General features: G+C 40.2%; 3 protein-coding genes across 8 annotated transcripts; all 3 read right to left on the bottom strand.

The window, feature by feature from the left end:
* Positions 1-3,491: 3,491 nt before the first annotated feature.
* Positions 3,492-10,759, bottom strand: pknox1.1 (pbx/knotted 1 homeobox 1.1). Of its 4 annotated transcripts, none has more exons than XM_027030854.2 (11): positions 10,717-10,759; positions 8,359-8,463; positions 7,980-8,110; positions 7,599-7,770; positions 7,000-7,170; positions 6,534-6,648; positions 6,252-6,349; positions 5,995-6,123; positions 5,800-5,876; positions 5,367-5,530; positions 3,492-5,043 (listed from the first exon to the last, which is right to left on the bottom strand). In XM_027030854.2, exons 2-11 carry the CDS (start codon positions 8,410-8,412, stop codon positions 4,859-4,861), a joined length of 1,296 nt encoding a protein of 431 aa, XP_026886655.1. In that variant the 5' UTR covers positions 8,413-8,463; positions 10,717-10,759; the 3' UTR covers positions 3,492-4,858. The 4 variants fall into 4 exon arrangements, with proteins under 4 accessions (XP_026886655.1, XP_026886653.1, XP_026886656.1 ...); XM_027030852.2 differs by lacking the exon at positions 10,717-10,759 and adding an exon at positions 9,433-10,412; XM_027030855.2 differs by lacking the exon at positions 10,717-10,759 and adding an exon at positions 8,552-8,614.
* A 489-nt stretch (positions 10,760-11,248) lies between these two features.
* On the bottom strand, positions 11,249-18,117 carry ndufv3 (NADH:ubiquinone oxidoreductase subunit V3). 2 transcript variants are annotated; one of them, XM_027030841.2, is made up of 4 exons: positions 17,997-18,117; positions 16,660-16,771; positions 14,444-15,424; positions 11,249-11,664 (listed from the first exon to the last, which is right to left on the bottom strand). In XM_027030841.2, exons 1-4 carry the CDS (start codon positions 18,039-18,041, stop codon positions 11,504-11,506), a joined length of 1,299 nt encoding a protein of 432 aa, XP_026886642.2. In that variant the 5' UTR covers positions 18,042-18,117; the 3' UTR covers positions 11,249-11,503. The 2 variants fall into 2 exon arrangements, with proteins under 2 accessions (XP_026886642.2, XP_026886644.2); XM_027030843.2 differs by having other exon boundaries at positions 16,666-16,771; positions 17,997-18,116.
* Positions 18,118-18,522: 405 nt separating this feature from the next.
* On the bottom strand, positions 18,523-26,477 carry si:ch211-140m22.7 (uncharacterized protein LOC570370 homolog). Of its 2 annotated transcripts, none has more exons than XM_035523561.1 (6): positions 26,084-26,477; positions 25,738-25,798; positions 25,263-25,359; positions 19,701-19,764; positions 19,224-19,348; positions 18,523-18,621 (listed from the first exon to the last, which is right to left on the bottom strand). In XM_035523561.1, exons 2-6 carry the CDS (start codon positions 25,780-25,782, stop codon positions 18,590-18,592), a joined length of 363 nt encoding a protein of 120 aa, XP_035379454.1. In that variant the 5' UTR covers positions 25,783-25,798; positions 26,084-26,477; the 3' UTR covers positions 18,523-18,589. The 2 variants fall into 2 exon arrangements, with proteins under 2 accessions (XP_035379454.1, XP_035379455.1); XM_035523562.1 differs by lacking the exon at positions 26,084-26,477 and adding an exon at positions 25,924-26,032.
* Positions 26,478-26,484: the final 7 nt, after the last annotated feature.

Below are 26,484 nucleotides of genomic sequence, written 5' to 3'. Positions count from 1 at the left end.
AATTGACCATGCCTAGGAAGCATTGTAGGGACATGATGTCTGTAGAGACTGGTATGTTGATGATTGCTGCAGTTTTGGAAGGATCCGCTTTTAAACTGTCACTTATGAAGATGCTTACTTGGTCCAGGCAAAACTTGCACTTAACTGTATTCATCCTGAGGTTGACTTCTCTTGCACAACTGAGTACTTTCCTCAAGTTGAGATCATGTTCAGCTATTCCTCGGCCTCCGATGATGATGTCATCGACAATGACTGAGCATGGCTGGCCAGTGAACAGATGTTCCATGGAGCGCAGAAACTTCACTAGCAGAGCTGATGCTGAACGGCATTCGCAAAAACCTGTAGTGCCCAAGCAGGGTACTAAATCGATCTTAATCGCGGTGCCTCCGTAAGCTACAAGGCTCGCTGTTTCCTTTTGCCTTAGAAATTGTTCGCTATTAGTTATATGTTTAAAAGTCCTAGCGACGTTACGTTGAATTTTGCTCAGTTTCATTTCGATGAGCTTGCCATTTATGCGTATCGTGACGAATCCTTCGTCTTTTTCAGAAGCCGTGTAGTTGAGTTGACGCAATCGGTGACCTCGATGCCACCTACATAAAACGTTACATCTTCGCACGCTGTGTACTGTTCTACTGCCACTTCATGCATAGATGGTTTGAGGGCTTTAGTAGATGGTATTCTGTGACTTCGTGGTCTAGACTTGCAACAGAGTGTGAAATGGTTGTTTTCCGCAGTTACGACAGTTGTACGAAGGCCACTTATATCGTCCAGCCACATGACTGTGTCCGCAATTATTGCAGGTTGAGACATTCTGGACGAAAGACCCGGGTTTTGACTGAGGTTTTCTGTTTGAAACAGGCTTTACTGCATCATCGCTGGTAGCTTGTGTGGCTGGCGTCTTGTTACTTTGTTCAGTCATCTCGTGAATGCGATAGATCGAGGTGGCCTCGGCGAGCGTTAATTCACCATCTCTCAGCGGAGATTTTCTCAGGGAGTCTCTAGTTCTCAGGGAGTCTCTAGTTATGCCACACACGATTCGGTCACAGGTGAGCTCATCAGTTAAATCTCCGAAATGGCAACTTTTCGCCTTGAACCATAAATCACTAATGAAAGACTCGACACGCTCACCTTATTTCTGGTTTCTAGAGTGAAAATTGGGCCTTTCCATCGTTCTGTTGCTCTGAGGGTTGCAGATTTCGCGAAACTTCCAGGGTCCTCTCTGGACTCCGCCGGGGAAATAATCGCTCCGTCTGCTCCAGGCGAGCATACCTCGTCTGCATAGACAAATGAGCGTTCACGTTCAACGGCCTCTGATCCTGCAATGTTGAGGAGAATATAGGCCCTTGCCAAAGGGTGCCACTGCGATGAAAATATCGTATTCTTTTGAAAATTCGCCCAGTTTTCGGCAACATTTTGGTTAAACTCTAAGGGGTCGGGCCTGCAAAATCCATCCACCATTGCAGCACGGCACTAACTACATTTAGCTAACGCTTTTATCTAAAGCGACTTACACTTATGACTGACTATAACTTGAGCAATTGAGGGGCCCAACACTAGCAACTTGACAGTGGTGAGGCTTGAACCCACAACCTTGCAATTACAAATCCAATACCTTAACCACTGCCAAGTCATGGGCTAACAGGAGAAAAAAACGGACGAGCGGTCGCCGGTGAAAAAAAATCAGTCACAGGCTTCGTGCCGGATTCTGACACCATGTAAAGTCGTTGTATCAAATGATGCAAACTCCTTATAGAACGTTGACTTGGTTTAATTAACGGCCTTGAGACAGGGCTTGAGAGTACTGCCGGTCTTGTCTTACAGATACGTGTCATATGTGGACACGGGCAGACTCTTGCATGCTGATTGGCCCAGCAAACAAAACTCTTGCAGCTATGGTCGCTCGTAGCAGACAAACAGGACATTTTTTCAAATGATCTACACGCTTGTCAATTAAATTTTATAAACATCGCACTGTTCTACATCCCGCGTCAATTTTCCAGGATAAAATTTTAATGTTTTCATTCTTTTCTTAAGTTTCCACCTGCTTTTCTAATCGACCGCATAGTCTACAATGGAGAGTGTCACTTGTGGACAGACGCTCTTTTTTAAAAAGAATCTTGAGTTTATGGCTACCTTTTTAAAAATCTTAAGTGTAAAAAAATCATAAGTCCAACACACTTCTGGTGCGTAATTCAGGCTTATATGCTGTACTGCTTTCCGCCATCTCTTACTCCCAAATGAGAACGTGAACGTATGTGTATATATAGTTGCCGCTTGGTGGCCTCACAATACTTCTATGACGACATTAGCCTTTCTCAGTTCCCTTCCCTGTCAATGCATATCTATGAATTCATAATACAGCAGATACCTGGTTTGTAAATATGTAAGTCACAGTGCAGTGGAATTATCCACACTTGTATAGAATTGAAATCAATATTTTAAAACACTGGATCCAACTCATGAAGATCTGTATAGTTAATATGGGTCTTGTTGCATGATTAGGTATCGAGTGCATTAGGGTCAACACCAGTATGTGCAGGATCCTTCATGAATAAGAATGAACGTGTATGGTGACTTTTGAGATTCGCGATCAGTGTTGTATTTCTTGAAATCAGGTCTACATCTTCAAGTATCGCATGCCCAGGGCCACCTGAATTCTGTAAAAATACTGGAGATTCAATATACCTAGTGTCAAAGATTTTATTCAAGATTTAAACCAATTTGTTCTTGTCATCACTGTCTGAAACTCAATCAGAGTGATAGTAGAATTATTTCCTGTTAAATCAAACATATTTATATATTTATTTGAATAGTCTTGAGAGAGAGAGAGAGAGAGAGAGAGAGAGAGAGAGAGAGAGAGAGAGAGAGAGAGAGAGAGAGAGAGAGAGAGAGAGAGAGAGAGAAATTGTATGCAGTGCAATGGTGGACTCCTGACATATCTATTCTATATAAGTCTTTAAAAAACAGAACATTTTTGAAATGTATTTTTTTATTCATTAGAAAAACATTTTTAATCTAATACACAGACTGCCATTATCCAGTATGGGCTGCCAACCATAGAAATGGTGCAACATGATTGAAAGGTCATGCTTGTGTCTTTAAACAAAAAGATATTTCAAACAAAACTACATTTGAGTAGAAACGAGATATTAGGTTACTACCGAGTTATAGCAGAAGACCCATTCCAAGCAAAAAATGTTCATCTGAAACTTTGTAAACTGCTACAAATCAAAAATACATTAGTCACTCTATGTAAATAAATAAGAATATGTGAACTTCACATTTTGTATTGTCATTTTATCCTCTAGAATAGACCTTGTTCTTCTTGCCTTCAATAAGAAATAAGATTTGCTCAGTAATTGGCAAAACCATAGATTGGGCAAAAAACATTTTTACATCCCCTTTTGTAATGGGTTTTATTTTCTTTCACATGCATTTTACTTTAAGTGGTTAAAAAAAAAAAGCAGCAAGACTTTGCTACTTGATCATGTTTTAAAATTAACATTTTGTGACATTTGATGTCTTTTTCATGTTCAAAATACATTTTTATGAAAAACATTTCATAAGGGCACCTAGAGCCTTGGGTGCATTTTAAGTCAGTCAGTAACCCCATTGGCCAATTTTCCCACACCCATATTAAGCAGAATCTTGGAGTACAAAGAAGTGCCAGTGGTGCTTCAACATTGGCACTACAGTTTAGTTCAAGGCTAGGCTTAATCCCTATCTGGGAAACTGGCCCATAATGTCAGGAGGGAGCTTGAGGCATGACACTAATTTTAGGTCACTAAATTTGACTGCTTAGCCAGGAGTCTGTGCAGGGTTCAGTACTGGCAGGCTTTGGCTACACTAGGCAGCATAAGGCAAATACAGTGGAAGAGCACCTTCCCATCAGCACAGCTCCCACCTGCCAAACAGGTAGAGGACTTGACTGACTCAACGGCTCTGCCGTGCTGCTGTTCAAATGGGTCCGTGGGTTAGGCTTCCTGTGCTGACCAGCTAGTTCATTTTAGAAAAGAGAAACAACATAAGGCATTTTTTGCAGCTTGTGTTAAAACCAATTTGTGTATTTTAAAAACGATAAATCTGGACTTTTTTTTCCCTTTTTCTTAGAAAATGTTATTAAGCCCTGAAAACTGGGCAGCTAGCTTGCAAGTTTTGTTTTTACATAAATATTCATTATAAAACACAACAAAAACAAACTAATAAAAAAGAAAGCAAATACGTTTTTCATTATATAAAAATAAGCATCTTTTTTTTCCCGCCCGCGGCCTCCACGCGAGGCATGATGTGGTTAGGAGGGAGTGAATACAGAGGAGAAACACTAGCATGCAGTTTAAAACCATCACAAGCAAAAACTCTCAAGATGTTGGTGTCCAGGTAGATTATGATAGAAAAGATAAATCATTACCAAACGCTACATAACAAGGATTTCCAAACATCAGCATTACTCAGACACTTGCTTTTTTTTTTTCTGGCCTTCTATTCTGGAGTTTGTTTTACAAAAAAGTCGACTCGCCTATATCTCTATGCAATAAAAGCAGACTCTTCTCACTCAATACGCCTCTCCAGAAGGTTGTGCTCTGTAAACTGTGTGTGTACTTGTGTGAGATAAATGTAATAAATGTAAATGCCTATATACAGTACTACAAAACTCTAGATTTGTTTCTAAAATCCCCTTTTTAGTATTTTTTCTGTCTGTAGTGCATGAGCATTGCTAAACTCACCATGTAAACTGGTTAACGTAATGGCTTGAACAAGTGTGTAAATCTTTGTGTAAAAGTTTTTATTCCATTGTGTGTGTGTCTCTCTCTCTGTGTGTGTGTGTGTGTGTGTGTGTGTGTGTGTGTGTGTGTGTGTTTCAGTCACTGGCATCCAGGCCCAGCCTGGTCATGCTGGCTGCAGACAGGTCATCTTCATCTCCGCTGTCATCTGTTTCCTCTTCACTGTGATTACCCATCATGACCTGCTGCATTGCGAGCGTCGCTCCATCCGATGAGAGAGCCTGGAAGCCATCTACAGTCATCCCAACAGCAACCACGGTACCTGAATACGGAAAGGACACTAGCTAGTGAAACACTATATGGACACACAAAGCTTGCATAAGTCACAGTATGAATGCTAAAGAATGGGATTGTTTTATCTTTCCTTGTATACCAGAAAGAGTTTAGGCTATTACAGATACAATGGGTGATCTTGAGATAAAACATGCTACACTGAGGGCTGCTGTTCCAGATTCTGAGTGTTTGTTTGAGGCAACGTCTGGTGGACAGCTGTGCTTGTGCAAAATGTTCACAGTGCACAGGAGCACTGTGCCTCTGTGTTCTACATCAGGTTTTCTGCAATCTGACATCATCTGTGGAAAGTACCATCAGCCATGGTGAGCTGCTGTTGGGGTCCAGAGGAGGCAATCGAGTCAGGCCAGAAGCGCTGCAAGGGGCGGTTTTGTGGAGTCTTTTTCTTGGTTTTGGGTGTCTCTGTGGAGCTGGCATCTAACATGGGTTGCAGGATCCGCCTCCGTGCATTAATGAACCTATAACAAAGATGCAGAGAATGGTTTCAATTAATCAGCTTCTGAGAGAGTAAGCAAATGACCAAGCAGCTAGGATCTAGGCATAAATCATCTGTGGGGATGAAGAATGTTATTCTGAGAAACAGTCAGATGCTGATTCATGTATTCATCTCCTCTTTTCTTCTCACTCTCAACATTGTTTTTCTGATTTGGTAAACATTTCTGAAAAGTGTCAGGAAAACATAGAAACAAAAGAAACAACGCTTGCTCAGTAGGACAGCATAACATACCAGTTATTGACCTGGAGCAAAGTCAAATTGGTTTGAGAAGCAATCTGTTTCTTCTCATCTTCAGTAGGATAAGGGTGCTGAGAGAGATATAAACCAAATGGTTATGACCACAAAGCTGAAATCAGACAACACTGATAAGGCCATAACAATGTGAAACAGAAAACAGGTTGTTTTTCCCTTGACTGGCAGGCTCACCCCAATGTGTTGAAAGAGCCACGTACGCATGATGCTGGTGGCTTGTTTTGGAAGAACACCACGCTTATTTTTAGATGAGCTGTCATCAGCACTAAGGAAGCTCAAATCCTGATTCAGTTGCAGTTGTAGCTGGTTAGACAAAAAAAACAACAAACAAACAGCAAGTGAGGCTGGGCGCACACACTTGAGCATTATGCTGTTTTCATGTGCATGTGTGTATTCTGCTGTTTTACGTGTAAACTGAGCATTGTGCACACCTGGGGGTTCTGAATGCGTATGCTGCCTGGTGAGATAGCCTGGGTAACCACATGGCCTTGTGGCGTTACTACGGTGACTGGCTGATAAACTGTACCACCTGAAGGGCCCCCAAAATTAATAATAATAAAGATATATATATATATATATATATATATATATATATAAAACATTAGTATAGAATTATCAATGTACTTAAGACTACATCATGTTGAGATTTTTTCATTAAATACATAGCAGATGAAGAAAAACATTGAAATGGGCCTTAGCCCATAGAGATGCACCTGCCACCATCTGTGGGGGATTAACTGTTGTCACGGTAACATTGCCTTGTTGCAGAGCTGATGCAGGGACGACAACGCCCTGGGGGCTGAGTGCCCCAGAGAAAGAGCTAGAGGCCTGAAAAAGAAAACACATAATGATAAGAAATAAACCAGATCAGAGGCACACTAAGCCCAGACAAATAAAAGTCCCCCAAAAATTCCATATGTAATTTCTCTCCTTATTCTACTTTACACAAGTATAGACAGGAACATTACAGTGAAATGGAACATGCTGCCTCTCAGGCTGTGTGAGTATGTCAGCGGCAGCCCTGTTCTATTACCACTTCAAAGTGGAAGGTAAGACATTGATGCAAAGCATTACTGAGAGCTGTGCATCTGATTAATACCATTTCCAGGTATAAACAAAAGTGGATCAGAGCTGACCTGTGCAGGTAAGAGTCAGTAAGGTGACTTAACTAGAGCGTACCTGTGTCTGTACAGGAGAATACGGGCTGCCTGGTTCTCCACTCAGTAGAGTCTCGCTGTTCATCTTGGTCTTGAGGCAGGCAATGTAGCGGCTGCAGAAATCCTTACATAGGTCACTGACCTTCTCCAGCTCAAGCAAGTGAATCCGCAACACCTGAATGGCCTTCACCATCTGCACACATACATGCCATTTACTCCTGTCTCAAAGCTATAGTACTATCCACACACCACATGGCTATAGCCAGTGGTGCTGATACAAGTCAGATCTGTCAGATAAGCAGTGGCAGACAGTAAATCTGATAACTGCTACTCTGGCAAGAATAGTTTTCTCCTTGCGACTGTTGCAGTTTTTAATAAGCAGTTTGGTGGCTTGTTTTCATAGTTCTAATTTAATGCTGCTGACATAAAGGGAAGATCATGAATCACACTGTGGAGGGACATCTACAGATCTTCAGATTTTTATATATTTAAGATTTTCAGACTGTGCTTTGCAAAATAGCTTTTTCTAAACAGTGCCACAGAAATACCAAAAACAACACATTATGCACTCTGCCAATCAGCAATAAAAGAGGTCATTTGCAACAGAACAGGAATTCTTACTAGATTGTCCAGCTCAGGGTCCTCACTGAAGAAAGCCTTGCCATCTTTCTCCTGGCTGCGTACAAAATTCTCAATATCAACATCAAAGCTTGCTGATGTAACACATTCTGAGCTCTGAGTAGACTGCTCACACTTCTCAAACAGCAGGGCTAGGAGCGGAAAGAGTGGATGCCTGCAGTACACAGAAAAGAGCGTACTACTCATTAATACTGAAAAGTGATGAATGAATGCTGAACAAAAATTCAAAGGGAAACCACTTATCACATTTAGCAATCTCCAGAACCAGACAAAACAAACAAACCAAAGGAGAAACGACCTTATAACCCACCAAGCTGTTGTGCCTCGCCATATCTAGGTGGGTCTCCATGTATAAATCAGTACCTGTATATGGATGCTTTGTCTGCATCCATTGGAGTCTGAGGTTCAGTGAGAGTGGGACTGCAGGTTACCCCTGGGCCTGTGTCAGCAAAGCTCTGCTCTGGGTCACCATCTCCCTGCTCCACTGCCTGCATCTACACAAGGGGAATCAACATAGCCACAACTACTACAAATGCTGCAGAAAAGGACGAAAAAATATGTACTATGTAGCCCAAATACTAATATGCCTTATAAATCAAAGTTAAAGTGAATTGTCTCTAAATAGCAATGTGTCTTTGTTATTTTTGATATTAAGATATTATTAGTATGAGAATATATAGATATTAGTATATTAGTATGAGAATGTGACTTTGATTGAACCTGTGTAATTGTAAATGCCCACCTGTTGCATTCCCTCCTGGTACTTGTTTACTGACACAGGCTGGCCTGCCATCATGTTCACTGTAGCCACAGCCAACACTGAAGCATTATATGGGCAGTAAATCACCTAAAATATGATTAACCATAAACAGTTACAAGCAAATATGATAAAGGAACAATATATATCTGGAGTAGGACATATACAACAGACATACAATAAATGGCCAGAAGTATGTGGACACTCTTCTAATTATTGAGTTCAGGTGCTTCAGCCATATTCCTTGTATAAAATTAAGTACATAGCAATGTAATCTCCATAGTCAAACACTGGCATTGCAATGGGTTGTTATGAAGAGCTCAGTGACTTTAAACTAACAGGATGCAACTGTCACAAGTCAGTTTGTGCAATTTCTGCCCTGCTAGATCTTTAAGTGGTCAACTGTAAGTGCTGTTTCTGTAAAATGTAAATGTCTTTGAGCAACAACAGGTCAGCCAGAAAGTGGTAAACAACAAACTGAGCATGGCCACAGAGTGCTAAAGAGTGCAAACATCCCCTATTCTTCATTTTATCACTCTACATCATCAGAGTTCTGAACTGCGACTGGAAGCAACAGCACAAGCACTGGGAACATCATGAAATGGATTTCCATAGCAGAGCAGCTACACACAAGCCTAATATCATTATGCACAATGTCAAGTGGTGGCTGGAGTGGTGTAAAGCAAACTGCCACTGGACTCTGAAATGGTGGAAATGTGTTCTCTGGAGTGAAGAATCATCTATGTAGCATTCTGATAAATCAGGTTTGGTGGTTGCCAGTAGAATGTAACTTACAAACTGTCAACAGTAAAGATTAATGTAGGAGAAATAATAGTCAAAGGCTGTTTTTCAGGGTTTGGACAATGTCTGTGGTCCTTGTGCACAAAGACATAGTGTGACAAGTTTAGTGTGGAGGAACTACACAGAACCGTGACCTCAACTCAACTGCACACCTTTGGGATTAACTAGAATGTCGGTTATGATTTCCAGTTTAATGCCCTCGACTTTGTAATGGGATGTTCAACAAGGTCATATAATTATGATCAGGTGACCACATACCTTTGGCCACATTGCGTATTTGGTCCTGACAGAGTTGGTAAACATGTCAGTTATAGCGTAAAAACACACCAATAGCATGTGTTTTTTAAATCTCGTTTTAGAGCGATTTCATAATATACACGTGTAGATGGAGAGCAGCGTGTTAAAATTCTGTTTGGTTTTTTACACGGTAATCGATATAAAGTTTACACCATGGTATACTGCCGCCATTTGAGTGGTGATGAGTAATCAGGTTTACCACACACCCACTACCATTCAGCTGTACAGCGTTACAGGCAGGCAGGGGTTTTGTTTTCTGTCTTAATCTTTAAAAATAGTCATATGTAGACATTTTGCAACATGCACATACGTCTCAGCGAGTTACTATTAACTAAGATAGCAGAAAATTTAATGTTATTCAAATTATTCATTCAAAATTGTATACATCTTGGCACTTTAAAATATGCTTGAGGTACTAATAAAATTAAATGCTCGTTAGCTGCTTAGGAAACGAGGAAAATAAATGTTGAAAGCAGCTAGCGTTAGCTAACAACTAAGGTTGCTAACCTAGCTAGCAGCGTTACCAGGCCTAGCTAAGCTAGATGTGGTAACGCTAGCTGTATAAACTTTGGGAAACATTTAGGCCGTATCGCCACGAAATATAATCTTTTTTTGTGGTGGTGCCGCCAGGTTCGTGTAACTGGCAGATCGTGTTATACCTCGCAGAAATACCCATATACATCGTCTAAAATTACAAATCTAACACGAAAACAGTAAATCGCTCTAGCTAGGCTAGCTAACCTAGCGGCCAGTATTTACTTCACGAAGTGTTTGCATCAGTTAGTGTGACGCATCAGCATGCCATCTAGACTTGAATCATTTGAATTTTTGCCTTTAAACACGCATTGCTGTCGACTCGCCCTGTCTCTAAGTAGCTAGGATACTTGTTTTTGATTTTAAAACCAGCCCACTCGAGGTTAGTCAAGCGAGGGGACAGCTGCCCTACACCTCCCCCTGCTTGACTGGCGACTGAAGAGGGAGGCACAGATGCTGCTAAGACTGGGCCTTGTGTTCGCCCTCGCTACAAACAGAAAACCTCCTCTCTCTCTCTCTCTCCAAAAAAGCCGACATATTTTTTTTCCCCGTTTGTAAGGTAACCGGGCCGTGCGAGAATCTACATTAGGTCGAAATTTCGCATGCTATTATAACCTCGCCTTAGTACTTTATTCAGGCCGTGGCGTTTTAGTTGTTCGGATTGTTTGATTGATAGGGAAGGGAAAAAGAGGATTTTGAGTGACAGCTTACCTGGGTGCCAATCTTCGTCACACTGACAAGCGGCTGCAGCAATCGGGATCCGCAGTTGTCGCGTTGCGTCACCACGTACGGGCACGCAAACTATTTTGAATATGAATATTTATGAAGTGGGAGGAGACATGACGTGTGAAACGCTAGGCCACCGTCCACACGAGAAGCTGCAGCGGCCTGCCCGTCGCTTCACGCTACATGTCGTCCTGTTGTTCCGTCGTTAGCAAAATCTACGTTTTTTCAATTTAGTTTTTTTCTTGGACTTGTCCATATATTTACTGCAGCCTTTTCATTCGCACCATTGTGAAAGCACTTCTAATGACAAAGATGAGATGAAAAAAACTAGGTTATTCCCTTACGGCATTAAGTGGACAACAAATTCTATACATTTATTGCTTCATCTAGCTGTGTATAACCAAGTAAAGGCTACAGGATGCTAAAGAAATCTAAACTTGCTACTGTACAGAACTACTTGTAGTGAAACAAACAGATCACATTCTTAGGAGGTGGGGGTAGATCAAGAACCACCCAATTCTTTTTTAGATTATTTTATTTTTGCTCAGTTACAGCACCAAGATATATGGGCATTAAAAAGAAACCCAAATCATTTCATATAATTTAGCCATATAGTTTAATAGAATTACAAGCCTTTCCCAAGTTGCAATGTAGCTAAAAATGAAAATGAAAAACAAAACAAAAGAAAACAAAAAAAGGAGCACATCAACCACAAGCAAGAGCTGCAGGGAATGGGTGTGCAGAGAATAGGTCACACACCCTGTGGGGCAGATCAGTGCATGGGTGAGGGTCTTCCCGTGGAGGGCTGAGGTAAACGGTGCTTAGCCAACTCCACGTCCATGTCTGAGAAGGTGAACATGTGATAACTGTGGTGCTGAAGGTTCTTGTAGGTGGTGTTGTCGAAGGACTCCGGCTCAGGTGGTGGGACAGGTTCTAAAGAAGATAGACAGATGAGAGCAAACTGAGATCATGCAGACTGAACAAAAAAAAAGAAATAATACAAATTTTACACCAATGTGCTAATTAACTATTTAAAATATTACTGTCTACACATGCAATTTTGGTAAAATGGTCAGCAACAGGAGCATGACAAAAAACCTCAACCAATTGGCTTTCTGCACCAGCAAAACTATTTGCACATTTGCTAAATGCATTATTAGATCAAGCATTAGGAACACAAATCAAAGGAAGTGAATGGAGAGACTTGTGGGGAAACAGCCTGTGGATACTGAAAAGAGAACCATGCACATTGCACTAGGTATCATATAAACGTCTTATTCCAACAGTGGTAACATGATTTACAATTAAATCTTGACAACAAAGAGTGGGACAAGATTATACTTCACATTCATAGCTCTTCAATCTGTGCTTAACACAATTTGAAAACTGGTAATCAAGTCTACTGGACAAAAGTACAACTTACTAAAAATTTAATTAATTGTGATAGTCAGCATCGAGCCCGTTAACTTGAGTCATATGTTTTGGTTTTGCCCTGCCCCAACTCTCTTTTGGCAGTCTATGTTCAATTGCTTTTCCTTTAGACTTACACATCAAACCTTGTCCCAAAGTTGCTCTAGTTGGTCTAACCCCTAACAATACTTCTGTGTCCACTGTACAAGCTGTTGTGCCTGCATTCTGCAACCTTTTAGTGTTATTGTATTCCAGTGGAAATTTTCCTCCACTCCTTCATTTGAACACTGGCTAAAAGATGTGGCCCTCTTCCTCTATTTAGTCAACACTAATTCAAGCCTTTGAATTTCTGCATACACACTACGTGTATATGTTTGCTCTTTTTTGTTACAACCTCTCTGCCCCACCTCCTTAATTCTTGGTGGGTTCTCGGGAGGTTAAGGGTGGGTTGTGTGTGTATGTATGTATATATATATATATATATATATATATATATATATATATATATATATATATATATACACACACACATCTTATTCCATACTACAGGTACAACTGCTCCAAATGACAAGAAACATAACATAGTAATAATAATAAAAAACAATATTCAAATACATACAAAAGTCATTTGGAACAGGGGATATATCTTGTGTAGCAGGCTTACACTGGTGCTCAACACATCCTTTAACTACATCTCAACTTGAAAGGAACATTTCATTGGAATATTCACACCTCAGCATTGTTTTACTGTTTTACTTTAGTCACTTTCTTTTGTCAATTACACTTCCCCCTATGGTCTCTAAGATCAAACTAAAAGGAGTGTGAATGGCCCACAGCTTCCTGTCTGGACAACGTAGAACTGCCAGCCTGTCTCACCTTGGCTTTACAGAATGAGTTTATCCATTTGGTTCTCAAATCAGCAATTTATGCAAATCAGATTCTAATACATGAAAACTAAATTTCATTAAATCAGTTTCATTAAAAAAAGGTTTGTCTATGAGCATTTTGATCATTATACTTTTGGGTGGTCATGCTTTTTTTTTTTTTTTTTTTTACCAAAACAGATGTTTAGTTTTTCATGTTAAAATTGAAGACTATATTCGATATAATCGTCTAATGTAAAGTTGCATAGACTGATGAATAGTTTCCTTCATAAATCTGTATAAATCTACACAGAAACATTCAGACATTTGGTTAAAAAAAGTTTGGGCTCAATCAAAGTTTGGGGAAAATATGACTTCAGTGGATAAATGCCTACATTTACAATCATTCCTAGCTTACAGGCTTATAGTTAGATATAAGAGGAATGGTAAAATCAGCTTTAAAGCAGAATGAGAAGGAAACCCCCACCAACACCAACAATCTGGGATGTCTGACATTTGGGATGTCTGACACAGACTGATTGATAATCATTTTTAGCCACAAGTGGTAAAGGTTACTCTAAAATAAGCTTTTACATGAATATTATCACATTAATATGTTAAAAACAACAAACAAAAAAACCCAAAACAAAACAAAAACAAAAACAAAAAGCCTGAAAAAAACACACAACAAAATAAACACAACAAATATAAAATTAATACAGCAAACAACTCTTTATCGTGTAAAAAAGGAAGAAATGGAAACTAAATATTTGCAAAAGGTGTCCTTAGTTTGAAAGTGGAAAGTGCATGAACAGTCAGTCCTTTTACATTTTAAGTTATTTTCACATAGCTGGGAGTTTGTGTACATATTGGTTTATTCTGTGCCCTTTCAAGGTCCATAACAATCAACAGAACACCAATAACGGCGCCAACAATGCAAAAGGACTGTCAGACATAAGTGGCTTAACATTTGTACATACAGTGTTAACTGTGATAGCCTGTATGAATAGAGTGTTACTGAGATGCACTGAAAGGATTTGTTCCCAGCCAAGAATATATATTGAGACTTTATATATTGAGATTTCAATTCACTATTTTTGAGTGAATTGTTATTGATTTATTCAGGCAAAAGCAAAGTATCATTAAACACAATTATGATAAGAGGATAAGTGTATAGCGCAGGGAAAAGCACTGAATAAAGGATGAATAAAGGAGGCATTCATGCAAAGAGATTGGACTGCCTGAACATCCAGAGCCTGGAGTGCAGACATGCTTGAGACTGCTGATATGAAGAATGTGGTGTCAATTCAGACATTCAGTTCAATATGGAAATACCTTCTACAGGTTATTACTAGATATAAGCTAAGAAGAAATGTGCGTCTCTGTGGGTGGAGGGCTCCACAGAGGAGAGAAAAGGATTTAGATAATGTGGTGTGTACCCTCAGGTGCTGCTACCGCTTCAGGCTCGGCTGGGGCTTGTGCCTTGTCAGTAATTATGGGAGCAGAATCGATCAACTCGTCTGCGCGGGATGCTTCAGTACCGACTTTAGCCACAGCTTCAGCCACAGTTCCTGTCTGCAGGGCTGCTTCGATTTTGGCTTCAGATACCTCTGCTTTAGCAGAGTCTGGGAGGACGTCTGGTGTGGCTTTAAGATTAGCTTCAGGGCTTCGTTTAGTGACAGTCTGTGGCAGGTGGTCAGTTACTTTGGTACTAGCCTTTGGAGTTTCTTTCATTGCAGCACTGCCCTGGGAAGGTTCTAGAACAGGTTCAGCTTTGACTTCTGAAGTCTTCACCTGCACACCTGGTTCTTTTTTCCCAATAGCTGCTGATTTAGCTGAAGTAGTATCAACTGACTCTTGGTGGGCCGCAGCTAAGGAAGCCTTAGTAATTTTCAATGCTCCTTTAGCAGATGCCTCAGGTGCTTTCCTCTTCATTGTGACAGACTCAGCAGTCACATGCTCATGGACAGCTTCAGTAGTCTTCACTGAAGGAGACTCTTTGCTAGTTGCTGTTGGCATTTTCTCCAATCCTGCTTTTTCTTCAGGCTGGACCACAGTTTCAGTAGTGTCTGTTTTCTCATCATCAGAATCAGAATCAGAATCAGAATCACTATCTGATTCACTAGAGGAGGTGGAGGTAGCTTCTTGATCCTTTGATGCTGCTGATCCGACTGCACTTGATACCGTCTCTTCTCCTCCAGTAGAACCTTTTGCAGTAGCTGTAGCTTGAGAAAATGATTCAGGTTGGCTAGTAAACACAGCCTCTCCCAGGGCTTCTGCAGCATCAGCACGCGTAGCCACTAGAGGATCATCTAAGGCAACACCTTTATTCACAATTCCTGGGGTGGAAAGTCTAGTGGGGAAGGCAACAGTGGTCTTGAAGGCTAGTGGAGCAGCCCTCTCGTCAGAGGCCTCTAAGGCTGAGAAAATGTAACAGGGATAAACAGGGTGAGACTGTTTTTAGGATTTAATGCAACCAAGAAACCTTGAACCCTGGAAGTAATACCCCTGCCAACACCAATGTCAAAAGCAAAAATTGATCACTCACCTTTCAGATATTATCTGACTTAAAACAAACCCTGTGGAAGCCAGACTGTAGTGATAGTTACATTTCATTTTAAAAATGTATCAGCACTGATTACAGCATTTATGAAAAAGTCATTTGTAATGTGGTCCTGAAAAGTCAACAGTATTAATAAAGCAATGAAATGTTGCTGGTCTTGGTCAGTGACCTAAAGATGCTGTTTAGGAAGGAGCTAAATATCATTAATATATTACATTTTTGGATGTGTAGCATGTAGCCTTTGATTCTGAAATAAATGGAGCCACATATTAGGGGAGTAATGGGACACATATTCGTCCCGGACTGTCATAGTATGCATGTTATGGTTCGGTGCATGCAGTTATACATTTCAGAAGCGGGGTTCTATCTGAAACCTTAAGCTGCAAACCATTAGCAAATTGCCCATATGCCATGCTAAGCACAGGAAAGTAGAAGACCCACCTGTGTCTTTCAAATCAGCCATGTGGAAATATTTCAGGTTACCAGTGAATTAAGACAGCGAGTGGTGCATGAGGATGGTGTGTGAGCTTTTGGTAACTTATGCATGTACTTAGGCTATACTAGCTACCTTGGGGAATGACGACTTTACAACACTAAGTGGAACAAACTCTAATTACATTACTGTCTGTTCAGAAACCTAGACCTATGCATTTGGGGTTTTTTGTTGTTTTTTCCTGTTGTGCAGAACTCAAATGATGTCCAAACTGAGCTGTGAACTGAACCGTGACATCTGTGTACCGTTACACTCCTATTTGCCATGTATGAAATGTCTTACATGCATTTATTTACAGCAGCTCAAGCCAAGTATTAAAATGCACAAGTCATCAATGGACATCATGGACAAATGTATCATTCCATGACATGTACACCATATTCACTTCACTTCTGTTCTATACTAAAAGGTAATTCAACTATTTAAATGCACTCTAGAATTGTAAACCAATACCCACACTCATCCAAACATTCCATGTAAGTGCAAGATAAGTGAATTAAGTACATGACAAAATGAAAAACGTTTTAAAGCCTGTTTAAATCATGGTCAATACACTCAACTGCAGCAGAGCTCTGAGGAGAACAGAAGCATGTGCTTACTCTTACTTGCAGCCTTTGTTTTCTTTGCTGGTTTCTTCTTGTCCTCAGCTTTAATGCAGAACGCTGCAGTAAATGGCATCCTCAGAGTGCCCCAGCTCCCCTGCTGGAGACACTGGAAAAAGGACAGAAAGGCGTAGTTCCAGGTTAGGGGCTATCAGGACTGTGGAATACCTAAGGTTGCTACCTGTACTGTTTTCACACAAACAGCCTTTTTTAGGCTTTATGTCCAAGTGTCTGGGTGGTGGGTTAACAAGTAACACAATGATATTAGTCTGTTTATTTGTCACTCCTCAGTTCTCCATCTCACTGTCAATTTTAGTCCAATCAAATCAGAAGGAAAAGTCAAATACAAGGTGGTGAATATAATGGAAATTGGTTTTGTCTTATTGAAAAGGTGACAACCCTAGGAATAATTGCAGCCCAGAAGACCTCCAAATGAGAGGGCCTCCAATGGAAGAAGCAACATTACAAATGCTTCACTGTTTGTTGCTGTTTTAGGCATAGTTTTTTCCACATTATTTATTGCCATTTAGCAGCAGTGGGGCAACAGAGGTCCTCTCGTTAGCATCAGCTGATAATTATATAAGATTATTTCAACACCTGCATGACTTCCTGTTTTTGGCAGCATTTAACTTGCCCAGCACAAAAACAAAGTAATATAAAAGGACGTGCGACACATAACGCTAACTGACATACATACATTTGCATTGGGCCAATAACAATGCATTTACAGTAATAAAGTCCCATTGGGATATAAAGTTACCTTTTAATTATTATTATTATTATTATTATTATTATTATTATTACAAGAACAATAATAAAGAGAAGTAGGTCTTTAAAAAAACTCATTTATATATGTAAAAACAGACAGGAAGATTAATCTCACTAAAATACCCACACTGGCCACACTAATCATTTCATATTGGATGTCATCTTAAATCTGACACAGGTGGATGGGTACATTTCCACGACCATTAAAGTAGCGCTGTTTAGTAGCGTGAGTTGCTAAGTCTTGTTAGAGTTACGTTTAAATAATGTCATTTAGGTAGCTAGCTATGTTATTATTAGTGAGCATTCGGAATTAGCTGGCGATAACATAACGCTAGCTAGTTAACTGTTCAAAATAAGTAGAAAGAGTTCAATCTCGTTAGTCTAGTGAGAAGCTAGTGAGGGCGTCTGGTTAAGCGGTTATTAACAAGGACACAGGTCTACCGCTAACAGCTACAGCTATTCAAAGTTTAACGATAAACATCAGCCGAGGAATGGGCGACTGAAGCTGACGTTGTACATTGTTTCTTTAAATAACTCTTGGTTACATTATAAACCGTTCATTTTACCTTGAGCGACCCAAGTCGTCCTAGCCTAAAGAGGGAGGTTGCCATGTTTGTAGTGTCGCTGGTATAAGACGTACCTACAGAAACTGAAGCTCAAATACGATATTCCAGGCAGCGAAATAGAGACGTGTGCAGAAGCGCGACTATATCGTCCCCTAGAGTTCAAACGGTTAAAAGCCTTACTGTAGCTTACAGTATGGAGACATACTGTACCTTACTTCACGATTCCCATACGCCCAGTTATCTATGTTTATCAGCTTAAGAGTTTCTTTATCAAACTGGCTAAATGAAGGAAGGAAGGAAGGACGGAACTTTAATTGCAACATCAGATGACTATTTCAGAGCATTTTTTTATTTTGTTCTCCAAACGTTTCACACCTCACTGCCAACAATTAGTGGACAAAAGCACACCTTATTTCATAGTTAAGGAAAGAGCCTTCCCATAAATGTGCAATTAATATATTTATATTTATACTAGTTGTATTCCAGCCAATGATTAAAAAAGCTCATTAAAACAAAAGAGGCCGACTGGGATAAAATACAAAGTGTTTATTATTCTGAAAACACACATTAGGACGATACTGGGAACAGTTTGTTTACTTGGTAGACACTTCATCCGGTTTGGGCTCTGCAATACACAAAAATAGTTGTAGTCAAAGCCTTGCTTTAGAGATACTGGACTTGCTAATAAAGCTCATTTAGGTTTTATGTTCTCCTGTATGTTCTCACTTTGTACTTTTATGTCCTCTATTTAACTGGGTCCTCTGTCAGTGCATTTTGACCATATATGAAGTATTAAGATAATATGAGTGTTAAAGACCCTGCATACTTTATTATCTCTAGATATTGTAAATTAAATTTTTACAAAACTGAACAAAGCTACTGACAATTTGGTACTTTTACCTAAGGTAGACCCAATGAGTAGAATGTAACTGGGCATTAAATGCAGATACACATTTAAGAATAAATGTAAAGAAAATTGTAGTGGTTGCCAATATTTATTTGTTTGTTTGTTTTTTGGAGTAGAAGCTGCATTACATTTCCTAGCTCTGCATCTTTTGTTTTTAATATATAAAAATGTCTACATATTTATTGTCATCAAATGTTTACACAAATAAATATAAGCAACATAATTAACACTACACTAAATTACATTGAAATGTTCAACATTATATATATATATCTATAAAAGGTTTAGAATGCTCTTTAGAATAGTCACTGATTACTCACGAGGATATTCAAACTCTGGGAAGCAAGTCAGGTCACCACCTCCATATAACCGCTGCAGTTTGGCGATTTCATCAGCCAGTGACTTGTGGTACTGAGGACCTGCATCAACTATGCCACCAGTAGCCCTGATAGTACAAGAGGAAATAATTAGAGATACCCAAACTGACCTTTTGTCCATTGTCCAAAAGTCAATATCAAACAAAAAAGGAAAGGGTCAATTATTACATTATTTTTTAAACATTTACGATAATGTAAAGTGAGTAAAATGAAGTATTTATGTAAACTGTCACCACCTAAGAGAAAAGAGTAAAAGAGTGAGTGAGAGAGACTCTGTCTGTGTCTGTCTGTCTGTCTGTCTGTCTCTGTGTGTGTGTGTGTGTGTGTGTGTGTGTGTGTGTGTGTGTGTGTGTGTGTGTGTGTGTGTGTGTGTGTGTGTGTGTGTGTGTGTGTGTGTGTGTGTATTGACATAAAGCGTACTTGCTCTTTAAGGAGTAATCACGGATTGCATTCAAGAAGAGTTTCTGAATAGGATCCAGGCCAGCTGGCAGTGAAAGAGAAAACCAGATATGATTCATTCATAGATGGTTTCAAGGTCCTTCTCTTACATTTCAAACATGTTTCAAAAAGGATTAAACAAATCTAGACACCCCAAAGAACTTTCTAGAGAGCCAAAGGACACAGTAAGGACCTAGTGCCTAAATCCCCAAAGGCTGCACATCTAAACTGTTAGGAAACATGAGTAGATTAATCATCAAACACCTTGCAATGATTTTCACGTTGTGGAGCTTTTGGAGAATCATGGCCAATTAATTCTGTAAACATAAGAGACGCCTACACTAAAAACAATAACAGTACTAACAACAAAAGTGCAAAGTAGCTTGAGAACAGCAAACACCGGTCACCTTAGCAATGTAATCTCGATTTCACACAAGCTGTCATATTCAATTATTGCTTTGCAGTTACATTTTTTCTTTCCCACCTGTTTCAATTGAACATAATCTGCATTTCACACACGGCCACACAAGTGCACCCGTAGACCTGCTGCGAGTAAGGATCGTCACATTTGCAAAGGAGGGGGAGAAACTGCACACATTTGTATGTTCATATTTCTCCATACACACCCCCATACAGAGGAAGAGATGTTAAATTACTGGTTATTGAGAACATGCAATGCCCGGAGAAGAAGAGTCAGGCTGCAACACAGAGTTATTGAGAGAGAGTGAAAAGAAGAAAGGGGAAGAGTATGACGTCATATCCAAAAAGAAACAAACAAACAACCCAAAAACATAAAAACAAACACCTTTAATATCATACTCAGACTGGAGCATTCATCTCAAGATAAGACTATGTGCTGTACTTTGATAAGACACAACAAAGGGTGTCATCAGTGTAACCATAACCATCATTTGAACATTAGTTTTAAAAGAGAAGCAACACTGGAGAGCGGACGCAAAGGTGGGGAAACGAAAGCCACGCAGCAGAGTAGAAAAAGAGCCCAGGCCCAAACACGGAAAGGAAGAGACTGCAGGCGAGCGCGAAGAGTACTGAGGGCCATATAACGCCGTCCACAAACCAGTGGGATCCAGCGGACTAAAAGAAGTACATAAAACTACAGCAGAGAACAGAAGAGTGCACACTACAGATGCAACAGAAGTGAGTGAACAGTGAAGAGGAGCATGTGACTGGGACGGCAAAGGGGGCACTGTTGAGTCAAGCCAGGACAAGGACAGACGCACCTCACACTGTTGGGAAAATCTCAAATACATTGCGCTATAAATCCATTTTTGGACTCCCATATGTTGTATAGCTTTATTTAATTTATGACCTCTGAACTCAGGGACAAACTCAGGGTCTTGTGTCCATGTTATAGTTTAAATTGTGAGCACAAACCAATTGAGTCTGCATGGCTGCTGTGATGAGAAATATGGTAGCAGTAATTAAAAGCAAGTAAAAAAATCCCTAAGGAATGTTATATGTCATTTATATGCAAATGAAAACAATGTTATGACAAGCTAAACAAAATTGTGAAACCCTACTATTTATATTTAGAAAAACAAACTAGGAGAGGAAAAAAGAAGGGAAAAAAAGACAACATTTTAGAAAATCCCAATAGATCGAGAAGGGGTGAAGAAGGAAGCTGTTATATATACCCTCAGGCGTTTCCACAACTTCAATAGGAACTTCTGCAGCATCTGTGATCACGGCAAGGTCTATTAATTCCTCTGCAGGGGATGTTTCTGACACAACCCCTTCAGTAGCTTCATCCTGACCTGCCTGTCCAATAACTTCAGATACAGCTTCCACAACTGCTTCCATTACCTCAGCAACAGCTTCAGTAGGGACAGCTTCAGCAATGACTTCAGCTACTGTTTCAGCAGCAGCTACTATGACGGCTTCAATGGCAGCCTCTGCAGCTGGAGCAGCTTCAGGCTCTTGGTCAAGTGGCACTTCAATTGTAGCTTCAGAGGCAAGTTGTACAGGGGCAGTTTCAGTTCTAACTTCTGGGGCAACATCTGTAGGGGCTGCTTCAAGGTCTGGTTTTGCAGAAGTTTCAGGAGCTAGTTCTGCAGAAGCTTTGTGGGGCGGTTCCGCAGAAGCTTCGTGGGCTGGTTCCACAGAAGCTTCGTGGGGCGGTTCCGCAGAAGCTTCAGGGGGCGGTTCCACAGAAGCTTTGGGGGCTGGTTCCACAGAAGCTTTGGGGGCTGGTTCCACAGAAGCTTCAGGGACTGGTTCCACAGAAGCTGTAGGGACTGGTTCCACAGAAGCTTCAGGGACTGGTTCTGCAGAAACTTCAGGGGGTGGTTCTGCAAAAGCTTCAGGAGCCGATTCTGCCAAAGGCTCCGGTGCAGGTGTCAATGCTTCTACAGCTGGGACATCTGAGGCAACAGCTTCAACGGCAGGGGCAACATCTTCAGGCTCAGGTGCAGTTGCTTCCACAGTCTGTGTGGCCTCTTTTGCAAGACCTTTGGTAGTTTCGGCCACTTCAGCAACCAGAGAAGCAGTGTCAGCAGCAGTGGTATCAGCTTTAGCAATGGAAGCAGCAGTTTCAGTAAGAGTTGAAGCTTCAGTATCAGTGGAGGTGACTTCTGAAGCAGCTTTGGCTATGGTCGTGGTTTCAGGATCAGGAACGGGTCCAATGGTGGGAGCAGCTTCAGATACAATGCCATCAGATTCGCTAACAGCAGCACGGGCAGCTTTAGCCACAGAGGATGCAACTTCTGGTACAGCTTCAACAAACCGCGTGGTTTCAGCCATCGGTGCATCGTCTGCTACTTCTGTAAAAAGTGTGGCAGCTTTGGTTGCTACAGGAATGGCTTCAGCTGTGAGAGAAGCTTCAACGACAGGTGCAATGCTAGAGACTTCAACAACAGGTGCAACATTAACTACAGGGGTAGCAGATACTGCAGCATGCATCGCAGCATCATGGAAGTCAATCTCAGGTATGGGGACTATAACAGCTTCAGCCACAGATGGAAACTGTCCCACTGCTGACTCAACTGGCTTAGCATCTACAGACACAGGTCCATGGATGGCAGTAGCAGGCTTGGCTTCTGCAGGAGTGACGGCAGCAGCATGTGCAGCTCCAGCGTACTCCTTGGGCAATTCCACAAAGGATTTATGTTGCACAATATTTTCTATATCAATGTATGTTTTTGCAGTAAACCTTGCTGTGATGGAAGGGAAATTAATATACAGAATTATTATTATTTTATTCACATCTTACATTGTCTGACCCAATTCAGCCACTGGAAACTACAGAATGCAAGCAACTTATCCAGTATGGCCAGTATAGTTTTCAGAATAACATTCCAAGTGTTAGTACATATTTGCACTAGCCAAGAGGGTTTATTATGAAAGAGGAGTAATGGAGTATGGATGCTTAGTGCATTCTGGAATGGTGACTGAAAGTGATTAGTAGCCTTCACGAGACTGAGTGCGGCACCAGCAAATAGCAATGGCTAAACTTAGTCAATCAAAAAAAATCACAAAAGTATCAGAAAAGTTGCTTAATTTCTAGCCATGTAACTTATTCATCCTGCCATCTCCAGGCCTACTTAAAGAGCCAAAATGCTTTTATTCTGTAAATATATGCAGTGTTGATGACTGAGACCTATTCTTGCTAGCTAAAGTGAGACAGAGAAGTCTTTTCAGGCAAATGACCTTTGAAATGATCAGATAATGTAGCTTAAAGTCAGAGCAGGAAGTGCCAAAATATGTACAATATTACGGTTGCTGGAGCAGCACAATATAGCATTTTTCATTGTTATAGCATATCTTTCCTTTGTAATACCAAATTAGTAGGCAAACAAGCCCACAAACAAATGACAGAATTTCTTATTGTGATTTATGACCATCTTGCAAATGTCCATATGAATGTTTTATGTAGGTCTGCACTAAAATTTCTGGACATTAGGATAAAACTGCTGGGGCTATTTATAAATTGGGTTTGGGATTTTGAACATTATTGAAAGAGCCTTTAAAAACCATATTGCAGGTGGGTATACACAGAACAGCATTCACTCTGGACTGTTGGTCAGTGCACAATAATCATGCACAGCAACTGAGTGTCTTATTTCTTACTTTACTTCCAAGTATGACAGTGTGTAGGTGACTCCTGTGCTGCACAGCCTTTTATACCTACAAGCTGCACTTGACTAAGTTAAAACAACAGATTGATTATTAATGCATTCCTCTAATTGTAGCCGGCAATTGTAGAAACTTGTAATTATCTGCTGAAATTCTTAAATTGGGCCAATATCATTTTAACAATCATTAGAATCTTTTAATTACTCTCAATGAATAATACATAGGCTGCTAATATATTATAATAAATATAAAACTACTTTTGCTAATAATAATTTTGGTCAAAATTGTAAATTGGTACTCTCACATGAGGGGTACACAATGTAATACATTTCAAGGCATATTGTAATTACAATATGTGTAAATGTAAATCTCAGCCTAGTGTTTGTGTCCATAATGCACAGCCCAACTGCTTACATTACGCTCAGCATACACATCCTGTTGTTTAATGCCTGCCTTCTTAATAAAGGTTACCTGTGTGGAACCTGTTTAAAAACATACCCCTCAAAGGTTCAAAGGTCATCTGCCATAAGAACTTCCATTTGAAAATTCAAATATGAAAGATCTATTCATTAGAAAATTGCATAGTAATCAAGAATGCTCGAAACACCCATGCACTGTTGTGCGAAAAACATATTTCCATCACCTGGACAGAGGAAACACCCCTTTTTCTGTTTTCTAACATAACAAACTGAATATTTAAGTGACTGGGTTATGTGTCATCTGAGGAAAATGTAAATTGGTATTAGAGTTGTACAGTCAGTACAGAGGATTTTAAAACCTATACAGAGGTTAATTTTTTTGATGGTTCTTATTTCCATCATGGATTCTTTCTCCAGCGTTCTATAAGCTCCAATGCTCTGTACACACCAGGGTTCTATAAGCTCCAGTGATCTGTACACACCAGGGTTCTATAAGCACTGGTGCTCTGTACACACTGAGGTCTATAAGCTCCAGTGCTCTGTACACACCAGGGTTCTATAAGCTCCATCACTCTGCAAGAACCAGCATTTTTAGTCTTCTACTGTGGTTCATCCAGCCCTTTCTAAGTTGGCTCAGGTGTGCTGTGGTGGAAAATATTGCAGGGTAGCTGAGGAGCCTTACTGTACAGCATGTTTATTTTAACTTAATTCAATCAAGTCAAATCTTGTGCAACTCAAAATTAGCTGGTTGGATTTAAGCAGTATATATGTTTTTATCACACAGTAACCCAATTCAGTGAATTTATCTTTTAACTTGAAGCAATGGAACTTATCCAAAGATAACTATTACAGTACCAGTTATAATTATAATATAACATTTAATATAATCTGCCAGTTATAATCGCAGGTACCACTCTTTGAACACGAGCTATGAGCTGAACATTTTTCTTATAATACCTGCAATCAAAAAATACCACGCCAACCACGAACCAACAACAAGCAAACAAAAAACTTTTTGGATCCTGGCACTTGCCTTTGCTGGACTTTTTGGACTTCTTGCCGTCCTCAGAGTTTGAACTGAAAGTGACTGCTGAAGCTCTTAGTGCTGTGCAGTTGTCCACGCTCAGGGCCTAATGAAAAGCAAACTCACTCTGTAAGTAATTGGAAAGTCGGAGGTTAAACTACTGCTGTGCAAGAATTTGCAAGAATGTATCTATCAGACGAACTGCACAAGAAATACAGACGTTTTTAATGCAAGACCCACTTTAGGATACCAAAATAAATTTGACAAACCACAATACCATAAAATAAATTTGCCTGAATGCATATGAATATATGCATCATTATAACTGCTATTACACACAGCACATTTCTGCGCTGCATATGATTATTTTGTCAGATTTTCCAAGTCAAGCGGGGTGCATTTGTTAGCAGCTATAATGCGCTATAACGCCTTTTACAAACACACTAGTTTCACATAAAACAAGTTAAAATTGACGATCTGTTACCTTTAATGATCTAAGTCGTCCTGTTCTGAGCAAGGAGGCTGCCATCTTTGGGGTTTAAAATCTATTCCAACGCAAACGACAAATAAAATGTGCAAATTTTAACATGGCAAAACTTGGATGTTTATAAAATTAGGATCTTTTTCAGCTAAAATATTATATATTATCCCACTTATAGAGCAGACGTACTCGACCACAGGTCACACCTATCCTCCATACAGAGAACCGCCCAAAAGCAACAAGTAAAGTTTATATATTGAAATATTCAATATTGCATACGATCCTGTCCTACAGCTGATCGTACATTCACTACCGGCAGTGTGATCGTCAGTAGCAGCTCGAAACTTACTGCCTTCAGCAAAACTAAGGAAGGTCTCCCAAAACGAGGAGAGGGTACGTCAAACTTGGACAAAGACTGCAAACAGCAAAACAGCCAGGTGACAAGTACACATAATCCTCCCAAAGGAGAGAGGCTCCAAACGCGCAAGCAATGTTGTTCCACACACACACGCGCAAAACACACACGCGCAAAACACACACACACACGCCTCCGTCAGCGGGACAGAGGAACGCCCCCTCTCCTGCTTCTTTGCTAAAACAGGCGGAAATTAATCACAAAACTCATCAGTACTGATTATTAATGAACGTTTTTACAATCTTTGCAAATTTCTTTATAAACAATAAAACGCATGATAATCTTTGCGCTAGTGATAGGCTAATTATCATAATGTTCGGGACTCGGGTATGTTC

This window comes from Electrophorus electricus, chromosome 2, assembly GCF_013358815.1.
Source record: "Electrophorus electricus isolate fEleEle1 chromosome 2, fEleEle1.pri, whole genome shotgun sequence".
Lineage (NCBI taxonomy): Eukaryota > Metazoa > Chordata > Actinopteri > Gymnotiformes > Gymnotidae > Electrophorus > Electrophorus electricus.
The sequence above is the reverse complement of the archived record's forward strand: the minus strand, read 5'-3'. Positions and strand labels throughout refer to the sequence as shown.